This window comes from Vombatus ursinus, unplaced genomic scaffold (genome assembly GCF_900497805.2).
Source record: "Vombatus ursinus unplaced genomic scaffold, bare-nosed wombat genome assembly UNPS02014814.1, whole genome shotgun sequence".
Lineage (NCBI taxonomy): Eukaryota > Metazoa > Chordata > Mammalia > Diprotodontia > Vombatidae > Vombatus > Vombatus ursinus.
In genome coordinates, this window is record NW_020954592.1 from 16,088,999 (window position 1) to 16,104,286 (window position 15,288).

Sequence of the window (15,288 nt, forward strand, 5' to 3'; positions counted from 1 at the left end):
TAAGAATAACAGGTATATGTAATTAGGTCTTTCAGAACACCAAGCTTCCAATTCTCATGTAATCACAACTGATATTTACATAGAACTTTGTGGTTTGCAGCTAAGTGGTAGAGTGGATAGAGTGCCAGGTCTGGAGTCAGGAAGTCCTAAATTCAAATCTGGCCTCAAACATTTATTAGCTGTGTGACCCTGGGCAAGTCACTTAACCCTGTTTGCCTCAGTTTCCTTATCTGTAAAATGAGCTGGAGAAGGAAATGGCAAACCACTCCAGTAACTTTACCAAGAAAACCCCAAATGAGGTCATGAAGAACTGGACAGGACTAAAAATAACTGGACGACAACAAAAAGTACTTTATAGATATTAACAGTGATCTGAGCTAACAAAGATCACAGGGTCATAGCTTTAGATCTGAAAGGGACCTTAATGAGCTCACTGAATGTTACCCCTTTACTTCACAGATAAGAAAACTAGGGTATTTAACCTCTTTCACATGGTTACTTAGCTAGTGTCTTGAGGCACAATTTGAATTTAGGTCTTTTTGACTCCAGGTCCTAAGCACTGTATCTACTGCATTAACCAGCTGCCTACCCCAAACCAGAAATTATTTAGTTTAGAAATTCAGAAATTATTTGATACTTAGTAAAGTATCAGAATTTGGCTTGTTATTGAATAATTTTAAGGCAGAAATAAATATCAGAACACTTAGCCCAAGAAAACAATCTGACTTAAAGTTTCTTCTTTCTCCTCCATTACTCAAACCTCAGTAGCATTATTCTTACCTTCTCTCTAGTCACAGAAAAAGTGATATTCCCATTTCTCATACAAAAGGCTAATTCTTTTATTTGTACCCTAGTTCCATTAGCTCCTATTTTCCACAGAATCTTGCTCCAAAAGTTATCCCCTTTCTCATACATCTTCAATCTTTTTCTCCTTCCATTTGTCTACAAATGTGTTTGGGTCTCACTAATTCTTTAAAAAACAAAGAAACAAACAAACTAACCTTCCCTTGACTCATTTAGCTCATTAATCTGCTATCTTTTCCCTCCTCATTTTCCTATTTAAACTACTTGAAAAATTTGTCTGCTTCCATTTCCACAATACCTATTTTTTTCTCAATCTCTTATTTGGCTTCTAACCTTACTATTCTATAGAAAGTTACCTAAGCACTACACCCAATTTTTTTTTTTTAGTACTCATTCTTTATTTGTAGCTCTTGATACTATTAAACATGTCATCCTAATACTTTTTCTTCCTTTGGCGTCAGCACACCCACATAGATCTCCTATCTTTTTAATCATTCCTTATTTGTCTTCTTCACTAGTTTTTCTTCTGGATCCTTTAATATGGACATTAGGGGTACTGCCCAAGGATTTGCATGATACATATATAAGTGTTCATGCTATTTTATAGTTGTGGGGAACTTTTGGTGAAGCAATAGACTTTGCCAATGCAGACTGACAACCATTTTGTAACTTTAGAAACTTAGAAAGCTTGCGTGGGGTCAAATAATGACTCTATTTCAAAGGCAGGACTTGAATACAAGTTTTTGACCTCCAAGATCATTTCTCTCTTCATTACTCACTATTTTCTCTACTCATGCTGCTTCTCTACTCAAACTCTATGCACTGCCTCAGCTATCTCATATGCTCCTACAGTTTCGCCTACCACCTGGATAAGGATGACTCCTATATCTCTGTCTCTAAACTTTGTGCCCAATCTTCTTGACCTCTTCACTGCTTCTAACATTGTTGGCCATCCCCTCCTACTAGGAGATCACTCTTTTTCTTTGTTTTTTTAGATATATTACAGGTAGATTATTAGACATATTAAAGGCTAACTGCTTCTGTCTTCATAGACATTCAGTTACTAAGGTCTCATGAAGTATAACTTTGCAGTATCTCTTACATTATTACCCTTCTCTTTAATCCCATTGCCACTACCCTAGTTCAGGCTGCAATTACTATCTTCTGAAATTAAGCCAATATCATAGAATTTGTTTATCACAGCACCTTTTGTAATATCCTGGAATGAATGAGAGCACTGGGGGAAGAAAACATTTAAAGGGGAAAAAAGAGAAAAGAAGAGGTGAGGGACACTAGAGAAAAACTTTGGCTACTTCACTTTTTTTTTTAACCTGTAGCTGTTTTTTTGGGGGGATATTTTGTTAGATAAGTTTCAATAATTTAAATCAGCAAGAAATTGTTTTCCAAATATTCAATAAAATCATTTCTAAAAGCAATTAATGATTTACAAGTTCAACCTTATTAGTTTTGCCTAACATCTTGCATTAGTGCCATAATAATCTTTGGAATATACAATACTGAAAAATAAACAACTTAGTTTTCAAAGAAGCATCACATTATTAATGTCCAGCTAGTCAGTGTATAAAGTACATCTTTACTATGTTGTAGTCCAGAAAAGAATGATCAAAGCTGAAAAGTGTGCTTTTTTTTTAATTAGAAAGGAAAGGCAAACATAAAACTTTACCAAATATGCCATGGTTTATCTTTGATGTTTTCTAAAGACAGCAACTGAGACACTTTTACAGATGTTACCGCATCCCTAAGATCCATTTTGTTAGCAAAGAATAAAATTGGTATTCGGCGGTGCTTAATATCTGAGAAAAAAACAAAACAAAACAAAACAAAACAATACTGCAATCATTCTTTAAGTCCGCCATTATCTTAAAGTTATCAGAAATGAAAACAAAATAGGAAAAATGCTTAACATTTGTATGTTTCTATATTCTACAAAATATATTTTAAAATACATACATATGGTCATGAGATGATGAAATTTATGTTTTACTACAGGCAGCAGTTCTGAACCAAACCCAAGGTGGAAGACAATGGAGAGTTATAGATTTAGGAGTTCATTAGAACTTTGGAGAAGCAATTAGGTGCTTGCAAAAAGAAAAAAATCTCATCTCACTGGCATCACAAAAAAGAAGTACACTGGATTTGAACATTAAGAATTTGTTCCAAAGATTTTAGTTTATAGGGTAAATGTAAATTTCAAGAATATATTTCTTAAATTTAAAACACAGTATATTTCAAAAGTAGCTTTGAAAAAGCCCTGAGTCATGGTGTGCCTTTAATGTAGCAAAGAAAAGCTTTAAAACACTGAAAAAATAGTAAGCAAATGAAGCAAAGGGAATTATGTATCTGTGTCATATACTGCATACTTATAAATTTTGGAAAATTTAACTACATAACTACAGTGCAATGTAGTTATTATTACAAAGTACTGGAAGATAAAATCACTCACCTGGATGATTCAAGAGAATATCAAGTTCTTCTTTGGCTACAACCATTCTTAATCTGTCACTACTATCGATGACAAAAATAATGGCCTGGCCTTCTCTGTGTAATATATAAAAGTGAGGAGAAAAATTACAATTGATTACACAAATTACCAACAACTCTACTGGTAACAAATTAAGGTTTCCTCTTTGATAAATATATGTTCCTCCAAATACACTTCACAGGAGATGTTGCTTTTAAACACATACTTCCTCCAAGTATAATCCCTAAGGACCATAAAAAGTTTTTAGAATATAGCATTCAAATTTTGTGTAGTAAAGTTGGGCAAATTTTTCAGGCAAAAACTTCAGAACATTAAAGAGTAATGATAACAACTGACATTTATCCAGTGCTTTAAGGTTTGCAAAGTGTGCTATATACATTTGCTCATATAAATCTCACAACTTAACCTCCCTGGGCCTTAGCATTCTCATCTATAAAATGAGGCCTTTGGGGTCCCTTCCAGCTCTCAATCTCTGATTCTAGAAGTCTATGAACCTCTGCAGGTAGGTACTACAAATGTTTTTCTACATGACAAAAATGTTTTTCTACACCTTGTTTCCTACATGACAAAAATGAGGCTCAGAAAGGTCCAATGTCTTGGTCCACAGTAACAGGCCTAGGTAATGACAGAGATGGAATAGAACCCAGGTCTTTTTGACCCAAACTATGCCACACAGCTTATTTTAAGCATAGCAGGGTCTTAAGCATGGTAGTATTTTTAGATGTGATTCAAATTAATTAAAAGTCATTTGCATTAGTTTGTATGTCTTCCCATGCTTCTCTATATTCATCTTGTTCATCTTTCTTATAGAATAGCGTAATAATCTTTCTTTACGTTCATGTAACGCAGTTTGTTGACTGTTGGATTCCCCCAACTATAAAATGATGGGCATCTACCATGTTTCCAGTTCTCTGCTACTACTAAAAGTGTTGCTATAAATATTTTGGTGTTTATGAGACCTTTCTTTTTATTACCAGTATTCAAGGCATAGGTATATACTTAGAAGATGGTCTTCTGAGTCAAAGGGTACGGACATTTTGGTCATTTTAATGGCATAATTCTACATCACTTTCCAGAATGTTTGGACTATTCCCATCTTTTGTCATTATTGCAGATTTTCTAGGTAAAACTTCAGAATTGTGTTGATTTGCATTTTTCTTATTATTAGTGATCAGAAGTGATCTCTCTCTCTCTTTTTTTAATAGGCAATTGGGGTTAAGTGACTTGCCCAGGGCCACACAGCTAGTGTCAAGTGTTTGGTCTGAGGCTGGATTTGAACTCAGGTCCTGCTGACTTAAGGGCTGGTACTCTATCCACTGCGCCACCTAGCTGCCCAGAAGTGATCTTTTACATGCTAATGGTTTGAAATTCTTTTTTTTTTTTCCTTTTTTGAGAATTCTTTGACTCCTAATCCTTAATGATCAAGCTTGGCTCTGAAGAAGAGACATGAAACCGTATGTACCTCCTGATCTTTTTTACAAAGGTAGGGGGCAGTAAGTGGGAATCCCACATGTAATGATGAATTCGGTTGATATGTTGGTTAGTTTTAGTGAACTTTTTTCCCCTTGATATTCTTTGATATTAGGAATGGTTTTATGGGAGAAGTAGCTATCATAGATTCATAGATTTAGAGATGGAAGGGACCTTAGAAGTCATCAAATACAACCCCCTCACATTAGGATATTATAACTAAAGATATTAAGTGACTTGTTCCAGGTCACACAAGAAGTAAGTGGCAGAGCTGGGATCTGGACCCAGGTTCTCTGACTCCAAATTTTTCCACTGAAACAGACAGCAATAAAAATTAAAAGAAAAAAAGTTTATAGTTTTCCAGGAAATTATACTGTATTTTGGGACAATTAGAGTATGAAAATGTTGACTGATTTTATAGTTGTGTAGCAAAGTTATGGGTGATACTTTGATACTCAATTTCTTGAATAAGAATATCAAAATAAGTCAAAATGAAACGTAATTAAAAACCTCTAAAAATTTCAAGTACACTAAAGCAAAACAATCAATACCTTAACAATGTTGTTTCCTAAAAGACTAGCTTTATAATAATATATCACAAAATCAATTGTATGTAATTTCAACTAAGACACTATGACATTATGTGATAAACCTTTCAAAAGAAATATTGCTCAATCTATAATTCAAACATAAAACTTCTAAGTGGACTCTTTCTCTCATCTAGTAGATTTCTGAATATAAACCATGGATTTCTGTTATGTTCAGTTTGTTTTTTAAAAGTGTATATTAAGTGTAACAACGTAACAAAATTGCTTTGTGTCCCCTCCTGAATGTGTTTTCTTCTGTATATTTTTAAAATGTATTATTTCCTCATTTAATGGATTTTGAAAAAAAGAACTTGGCATACTTTAACCAAGTGGAAAAATCTGAGAGAAGTTTCCCATGCTGTCCCAGTTCATCTTGTTCTATCAAATATCACAATAAAATTATTAGTGCCTAAGAGGAAGTTAGTATCAATATTTAAAAAAAAAAAACCATAGAATCGACAATATACGTGTCTGCATAGTAATATTATACTCACACATAGGCAGCATGGTGTAGTGGAAAGAACACTGAACTGGAGTCAGAAGGACCTGGGATTGAATCTTGGCTTTTCGCATTTACTAGCTGTGTAACCCCAGGCAAGTCACTTCACCTCTGAAAGCCTCAGTTCCCTCATCTGTAAAATGGGGATAATAATATTCATACTACCTACCTCCTAGGGTTGCTGTGGGGGGAAACACTTTGTAAACCTTAAAACACTATATAAATGTGAGCTTCTACTGTTATTTTGCAGTAGGGCAGTATACACCAGTCAATATCAGAATCTAATCCCTCAGTTATTACAGTTTTTAGACAGCACAACTATACATATTATAAAAGCAGTGCTGAGCATAGCACCTTGTACACAGGGGCTTCTTAATAAATTTTTTAAAAAATTAAATTGAATTTGCCTGACTACTGAATCATCTTGCAGATCACAACTATGCTCCTTCCCTTGAGACATTATATAAATTAGGAGAGAATTTAAAACCATATGCCACAAATCCATTCAAGTGTATTAAAATTAACATTTATATAATCTACTATGATTTGCTATTAAAACAGAAACATCCACATCATCAACTCACATTGATACTGATTCAAATCAAATGCTACATATGCTTCTTAAGCACTTACTATATATGAATAACTCTGTGTTTGGCATAGAGGGCAATATGAAGAAAAATAAGGTACAGTCTTTATCCTTAACAACAGTATTAATGTGTATATGTCCAAAATAATACAAAAATAGGATTTTAAGTACATAGAGGAGGTATAATATTCTATGGAAATTAAGAATTTACTTACTTGTAATAATGTTCCCATAGGTTTCTATATCTCCCTTGACCTGACATGTCAAACACTGTGAAAGACAAACTGCAAAAGAAATTCCAGGCAAAACTATGGTCACTAATTGGAAATGTAGTTAATTTTTTCAAATTAAAAAATATCTCTTGGATGAAAGTTTTAAACTGAAGAAGCTTTAATTTTCCAGCTAAATAAAGTGACAGTGAAATGGGATAAGTATTGCTAGTAAACATGGCTTTGCACAATATGGAATATAAAAAGAAACGATCTTTTTACTAGTCAAGTTACCAGAATTAATTTTAATGCTAATATATAATAAAAATTAAATGAACTCCACCTTTTGATAGTTTTCAAATTATTTGTTTTGGAAGAAAAAGGTAGTAATTGAGATTTATTAATCATTTATAATTTCAAGTAACAATACAATTAGAAATTTTTTTAAAACTAACCTGAAGCAAATAAAAACCAGGAGTACACTGGGATCCTGAATTCTCAAAACTGATAAAGGAATGTGAATTTGGATCTCAGGTTATATTTCTCACCAAATTTTATAACCACTGTCAAAACCAACATAGAAGCAGCAACCTAGCTAAATTCTCCCAACAGTTTCCTCCAAATAACATGAAAATAAAGCCTCAAATCGATATTATTGGGACAGAGACAACAAAAGGTTGGGGTAAGACATTTTTCTAGCCTAAGACAACTTAGGAAGTTGGCAGGAGAGATCTATGACATTGGGGTGGGGGCCAGCCTGGAGTTCTGCAGCTGCAACAACAGCTGTGGGCTTTGGAGGAGGCTATGACCGCGACAGCAAATGCAGCAGCAACAGCAGCAGCTTTGGGAGCTCTCAGACCAGAGATGGAAAGGAGATTGGACAAATAGTCAAAGAGATTACAGGGGGTTGACCCTGAGCTAACACTGGGTACTTGACCAGGCTCTGTTTGACAAATCCGTTGCTGCCACTGCAGTTCTGGATTGCAGTTGCAAGGTGGAGAGGAGCAATAGCACTTTGTGGTTTCAGGAGACCAGAGGACAGACCAGGAAAACAGTGACCACAACTCTCCCAGGATAATGCCATCTTGGAAGCACCAAAAACTTGCAGACGCCCAGAATCAGCTTTGCAAAACAGCAATGCATAAAAGCCTGAAGCTTGGGACAGTGCCTCCTCATCCCAGGTGAGCAGAACCCAACTTTAACATAGAGTTCAAAGTCAAGAAATAGGCTAGAAAAATGAGCAACAACAACAACAACAACAACAACAACAACAAAAAACAACCTGACCAGAAAAGGCTACTATGGTGAGAGGAAAAATCAAGACGTAAACTCAGAAAAAGCAAATAAAGTAAAAACAGCTATAAGCAAAGATGAAAAGGAAAATAAAATGCAAATTGGGGACAAGACCAACAAGAATTCTTGGAAGAGTTAAAGAAAGAGAAAAGAGTAGTAGAGGAAAAATTGGGAAAAGAAATGAGAATGATACAAGAAAATTATGAAAAGGGAATTAACAGCTTGGTAAAGGAGGCACAAAAAATACTGAAAAAATAACACCTTAAAAACCATAATTAGCTAAATGGTAGAGGCACAAAAATTCGCTGAAGAAAAGAACACCTTAAAAAGCAGAACTGGTCAAACAGAAAAAGAGGTAAAAAACCTCACTGGAGAAAAGAATTCCTTAACAATTAGAATTGAGCAAGTAGAAGCTAATGACTACATAAAACTTCAAGAAACAATAAAACAAAGTCAAAAGGATGAAAAAATAGAAGAAAACATAAAGGATTTCATTGGAAAAACAACTGACCTGGAAAACAAATTAAGGAGAGATAATTTAAGAATTACAGGACCACTTGAAAGCCATGATTGAAGAAGGAGCCTAGACATCATATTTCAAGAAATTATCAAGGAAAACTGCTTTGACATCTTAGATCCAGAGGGTAAAATAGAAATTGAAAGAATTTATGGATTACCTCCTGAAAGAGATCCCCAAAACAAAAATTCCTAGGAATATTATAGTCAAATTCTAGAGCTGCAGGTCAAGGAGAAAATATTGTAAGCAGCCAGAAAGAAATCATTCAAGTATCATGGAGACACAATCAGGATTAAACAAGATTTAGCAGCTTCCATTTTAGAAGAGCTGAGGGTCTGGCATATGATATTCTAGAAGGGAAAGGAGCAAGGATTACAACCAACAAAACTGAGTATAATCATTTAGGGGGAAAAAAAGAATATTTTTAATGAAGTAGAGGACCTCTAATATTCCTAATGAAAAAACCAGAGCTGAATAGAAAATTTGACATTCAAATACAAGACTCAAGAGAAGGTTAAAAGGTAAACATGAAAAGAGAAGTAATAAGCTTAAACTGTTTACATTTTTATATGAGAAAATGGTATGTGTAACTCCTAAGAACTATATCATTACTAAGGCAGTTAGGATCTACATAGGCAGAGGGCACAGGTGTCAGTCCATCATGTTGGGATGATCTAAAAAAAAATGAAGGTATAAGAAAGAGGGATGCACTAGAAGGAGGAGGAAAGGAAATGAAGAATGAGAAAAATTATCTCACATAAAAGAGGCATGCAAAGAAGGGCTTTTACAATGGAGGGGAAAACGGGAGGGGGATGCGCAACATGAATCTCACTCTCATGGGAATTGGTTCAAAGAGGGCAGAATAAATACACACACACACACACACATTTGATAGTAGGAATTTATTTTAACCCATAAGGAAGTAATAAGGAAAAGGGATAAGAGAAGAAGGAGGTGATAGAAGGGAGGGCAGATAAAAGGAGGCAGTGATCAGAAACAAAACAGAATTTAGAGAAGGGAAAGGATAAAAAAGACAGAGAGAAGGATAAATAGAAGAAAACAGGATGGAGGGAAAGGTACAACTAGTAATCATAAATGTAAATGTGAATGGGATGAATTCACCCATAAAATGGAAGTGGATAGCAGACTATGTTAGAAACCAGAATCCAAAAATATGTTTTTTGTTTTACAAGAAACTCACTTAAAACAGAAAGACACACATAAGGATTAAAACAAGGGACTGGAGCAGAATCTGTTATGCTTCAGCTTAGGAGTGGCAATAATGCTCTCAGACAAAGCAAAAACAGACCTAATTAAAAGACATATTTTAGGGAAACAACATTTTGCTAAAAGGTACCATAGACAATGAAGTAATATAAAAAAAAATTTATAGCAAGTTTCTCTGATAAATGTTCTCAGTTATAGAGAACTGAGTCAAATTTATAAAAATAAGAACCATTCCCCAATTGATAAGTGGTCAAAGGATATGAACAGGCAGTTTTCAGATGAAGATATCAAAGCTATCTAAGATCACATGAAAAAATGCCTTAAATCACTATTAACTGGATATATGCAAACTAAAACAACTCTGAGATACCACCTCACACCTAGTAGATTGGCTAACATGACAGAAAAGAAAAATAACAAATGCTGAAGGGGATGTGGAAAAATAGGTACTCTAATGCATTGTTGGTAGAGTTGTGAATTGGTCCAACCATTCTGGAGAACAATTTGGAACTATGTCCAAAGGGCCATAAAACTGTTGATCCTTTGACCCAGTAATACTACTAAAGGTTTATAAACCAAAGAGAGCAAAGTAAAAGGAAAAGAATCTATATGTACAAAAGTATTTATAGCAGCTCTTTTTGTGTTGGCAAAGAATTGGAAATTGAGGGGATGCCCATCAATTGGGGAATGACTCAACAAGTTGTGGTATAAGATTGTGATGGAATACTATGGTATTATAAGAAACAAAGAGCAGGATGGTTTCAGAAAAATCTGGGAAGACCTACAAGGTGTATAATTTTTTCACTTTTTATTTCTGGTGACATGGCTAATATGGAAATATATTTCTCATGATTTCACATGGCATAAGTGACATCATATTGCTGGAGAGAGAGAATTTAGAACTCAACATTTTAAAAAAAGAATGTTAAAAATAAATAAATGAAAAAATTCCATAACCATCAGTTGCAATAAAATGGAGTTACCTGGATGTCTTGAATTTCTCTATACTGAATCCTATTGTTGGAACTATGTCTTGAGTTTGAGCCTATGAAAGAAAAAAAGTGAAGTTATAAAAATTTCAATTACCCCAAACAGGCTTTTTCTTAAGTTACATCAAAATACTCAATTTTAATAACATCTACGTCAACAGACCACATCCAGTTAAGTAAAAATTATTCTTTTGGATAATTGTCTTTGATTGTAGGTACCTTACAGCAGCTTATATCTAATATTTGCAAATCTAAGTAACATTTTGAGTCTGAATCAACATATCATATCCTAAGCTCTAGAAATGGGCCGTATAGCTTTCTTAATGTCACCACAGAACAACTATTACCTTAGTGAGGTGTTTTTATGGTAACAATGTCTCCAAATCAGGTTTTCTTAACACAAATTTTCCTTACTACAAAAACAATACAAACCAAAACCTTTCCACTCCTCAACCCATAAACTGTAATACTGCCTCCATTAATAAACATATCCTATCTTAATTTCTTTGTGAGGAAAGTCAAATTTCCTTACAGTTACACATAACTTGGTCAGACCTTTTAAAAAATCCCAAAGTTTGCCAAAACAAAACAAAACAAAACAAAAAAACCCAACAACAAAAAACTTTAAGTGTTTTAACCAAGATTATAAGCCACCATTATATAATAATGTACTGAATACTTGTCTCTGATTGAAAAATTTCTGATTTTGTGAATTTAGGATCAAACTCACTATTGTATATCATCAAATTGTCCAATATTCAAACTCAGGGGTTTTCTTTTATACTGAGAAGCAACAATTAAGAGTTATTTCATGAATTTTAAGTTAAGTTATTTGAGCTGATAATATTGTGGTAAGGAAAGAAAAAAAGGACTTTTTGTTCTCAAAACAAAGGAAGATCAACTTGATCTCTAAGTTATAGGGAGATTTACAGTGAGAAAAGAGGGCAGCAAAATACATATTCCTCGATCAACTTCTCAAAAAAACCACCCAGTTTCCCCAAATTTGCCTTAAAATTTCATCAAATGGGGGCAGCTAGGTGGTGTAGCGGAAAGAGCACTGGCCCTGCATTCAGGAAGACCTGAGTTCAAATCTGGCCTCAGACATATAACACTCACTCGCCTTGTGAATCTGAGCAAGTCACTTAATCCCAATTGCCTCACCAAAAAAAAAAAATTCATCAAATGCTTTAGCCAAAATTTAACTGAAGAAATTATTCTGAATTCCATGATATTGATCACAATGTAGTAATTATGGAGATCAAAAACCTTGTCTAGCAGCCTATAATATACTAGACCAACAGAAAAATTATTCTATGTATTTTACTTGAAACATACTTTATTAATAGTTTTAATAGCAATATTAATGAAATGTATTGATATCACAAGCTCACATTTATAATTTCTATAGAATTATATTGGCTGAACAAATGAAAAAGCATTAATTAAATGCTTATTATCTTCAAAACACATATAGTGTATATTATAATTTCTTCATAACAACCCTGAGACAAAAACCACAAATACAGAGAAAATAAAATAGAAAATACATGCTATCCTTAAAGATATCCTTAAATTTGGTCAAACATTTACCATTAGTAGGTCCTCTTACAATACTAAGAACTCTATTCAAAGCAAAGCAAATGTAACTCAGAAAAGTTTGTCCCTTGGTATTTTAACAGTCTTCTAAGAATTGAAAAAATAAAAAGAGAATTATTATAAGAACAAGCCTTTTACTTTGTATCTTTACCATGTATTTACTAAACTGTAGTGCTATGGTTCTAAAAACCACAGATATCAGGTTACCTATTATATGTAATTAACTATTAAGAATAAAATTCTATAATTATTAATGAAGTCCTGCATTTTCTCTTGATACTTTGAAGGATCCATATCTTATTGAACTCTCTCCACCAATAATTAGCAAGCATTAAACACTTACTATGTGCCAGGTACCAGGGATATAAAGACAAAAAAAAAAAATTAAACAGATCTTTATCGCCAGAAGCTTACATTCTTTTGAGTGTAAAAGCAGATGGCAACCCCTCTGTGCCCTCTCATGCTATAACAGTCTCAGATTTAAAACAACAACAACAACAACAAATGAATCATTCAAACATGAGCACTGTAATAAGAGTTAGAAGATCTAGATTTTAGTCCTGGCTCCTCTATTTATTAACTGCATGAAGGAAGAAGAGCCAAGATGTTGGAATGATAGAAAACATTCCAGTGGGCTCTCCTCCACAAGTTCCTCCAAATAGCTCTAGAAAGTACACTGGACTGAATTCTGATGAGGAAATCTGAAAAAAAAGTCACAAAGAGCGCTTTGTCCAGCCCAGCTCAGCACAGGGAAACAGTCTGTGGACTGTGGGGATTAGGGTGGAGCAGGAACCCATTCTGCAGACCACTGCAGAGAGAGGCTTTGCATCAGCATAAGAGTAGATACCTAGACCATATTGGGGCTCTGCCAGATTCCTACCAGGGCACCACAATGAGGATAGGTACCAACTAGCAGCTTTGTAGTTCACTATGCAGTTCTGGGTCACAGATACAGGATGGAGTAAGGAGGGGACCTGTGCACAGGGGTGGTGTTCCCAGGTAGGGAGGCCCTGTCAATAAATCAATCAATAAACATTTATTAAGTGCCTAACATGTACCAGGCACTATACTAAATTCTGGGTATAAAAAAGAGGCAAAAACCAGTGTCTGCCTTCAAGGAGCTTACAATCTAATGGAGGAGACAATATGCAAACAAATATATATGAAGTAAGTTTTGTATAAATTGGAAATAATTAACAAGGGGAAGGCACTACAATTATGACAGGTTGGAAAGGCTTTCAGTAAAAGATGGGATTTTAGTTGGGACTTTAAGGATGCCAGGGAAATCAGGACGTAGAGTTGGGGAGGGAAAGCATTCCAGAAACAGCAGGAGAAATTGCCCAGAGTTGCAAGATGGGAGTATCTTGTTCATGGAATAGCCAGAAAGCCAGTGTTACAGGGCTGAAGAGTACGGGTCAGAGATAAGGTAAGAAGGGGCTAAGTTATGAAGGTCTTTCAATGGCCAAACTGGAGGTTGCTCCTGGAGTTGATAGGTAGCCACTGGAGTTTATTGGGTTTAAGGATGACATAATTGGACTTGTGCTTTAGGAAAATCACTTTAGTGGCTGAATGAAGGATGGACTGGAGTGAGGAGAGACTTGCAGCTGACAAACCCACGAGCAGCCTATTACAAGAATACAGGTATGAGGGCCTGTGCAAGAGTGGTGGCAGTGTCAGAGGAAGGAATGGGGAATATTCAAGAGATGCTGCAAAGGTGAAAATGTCAGATCTTGACAATATATTGAATGATGAGGGGTAAGAGAGATGGAGAAGTCCAGAATGTGAGCATGAGGAACTAGGATGGTAGTTTTGCCCTCTACAGTAATAAGGAAGATAAGAGGAAAGTGATGGTAGGGGGTAGGTGTAGTGGGAAAAATGAGTAACATTTGGAACATACTGAATTTAAGATGTCTACTGGACATTCAGTTCAAGACGTCTAAAAGGCTGTTGCAGATGTAAGATTGGACATCAGTAAAGAGTTTGGGATAGTCCAGGCGATCTAAAAATCTTCAGGATAGAGATGGTAATTAAATCCATAGGAACTTATGTAATGACCAAATAAAGTAATATACAGGACCAAATCTTGAGGGACCACTATGGTTAGAGGGTCTCATCTGGGTGTGGATTCAGCAAAGGAGACAGAAAAGAAACATTCAGATAGGCAGGAGAACCAGGAAAGAGTGATGTCCTGAAAACTTATAGAGAATCAGGGAGTATCAGGGAGAAGAGAGTGATCAACAGTGTTGAAGCCTGTACAGAGGTCAAGGAAAATTAGGATTGAGAAAAGGCCATTAGATTTGGCAACTAAGAGATCAAAAGTAACTTTGGACAGAGCAGTTTCAGTGGAATGATAAGGTCAGAAGACAGACTGTAGGGGTTAAGAAAAGAATGAGAGGAGAGAAAGTAGAAGCACCTATTGTACTGGCCTTTTTCAGAAATTTAGCTACAAAGAGCAGAAGAGAAATAGGATGATAATTAGCAGGGATGGAAGGATCAAATGAGTTGTTTTTTTTTTCAGGATAGGAGAGACATGGGAAAGTTTGTAGGTAATAAAGAATAAGTGACAGAGTGGGAATGATAGAGGTTGGAATCTATTGGAAGAGATAGGATGGAATGGGATCACCTGAACAGGGTTAACTTTGGGAAGAAGTATGTTTACTTCATGTGAGACTGGGGTGAAGGAGGAGAAAGTGACAGAATGCACCTGAGTGACAGAAGATGAAGAAGAGGGGAAGAAGAATGGCCTCAATTTTTTCTGTACTATATGAGGCAAGGTTCTCCACTGAGAGTATGGGGAGGGAAAACCATGGGAACTTTTTGGAGGGAAGAAAACCTTTGGAAATGCCACTGTGGAGAAGGGGAGAATGAATGGATAAAGGAGGCATAACAAGATTATCCAGCAATGGTGAGGGCTCAGTTGAGATTGTGTAACATACATTGGTAGTGGACCCAGTCAGAATAGTTACGTGATTTTCTCCATCCATGTTCAGCAGCACAAATGTAGG

General features: G+C 35.2%; 1 protein-coding gene across 1 annotated transcript in view; it reads right to left on the reverse strand.

Annotated features, from left to right (window-relative positions):
* The window catches only part of ARL6 (ADP ribosylation factor like GTPase 6), a 36,622-nt gene that overhangs the window by 4,750 nt on the left and 16,584 nt on the right, over window positions 1–15,288 (reverse strand). Inside the window, exons 3-6 of the mRNA XM_027835371.1 lie at window positions 10,682–10,743; window positions 6,668–6,736; window positions 3,269–3,363; window positions 2,489–2,618 (exon numbers count right to left, since the gene is read on the reverse strand). Of these exons, the coding sequence (XP_027691172.1) occupies window positions 2,489–2,618; window positions 3,269–3,363; window positions 6,668–6,736; window positions 10,682–10,743 (356 nt within the window). The remainder of the gene's footprint in view (window positions 1–2,488; window positions 2,619–3,268; window positions 3,364–6,667; window positions 6,737–10,681; window positions 10,744–15,288) is intronic.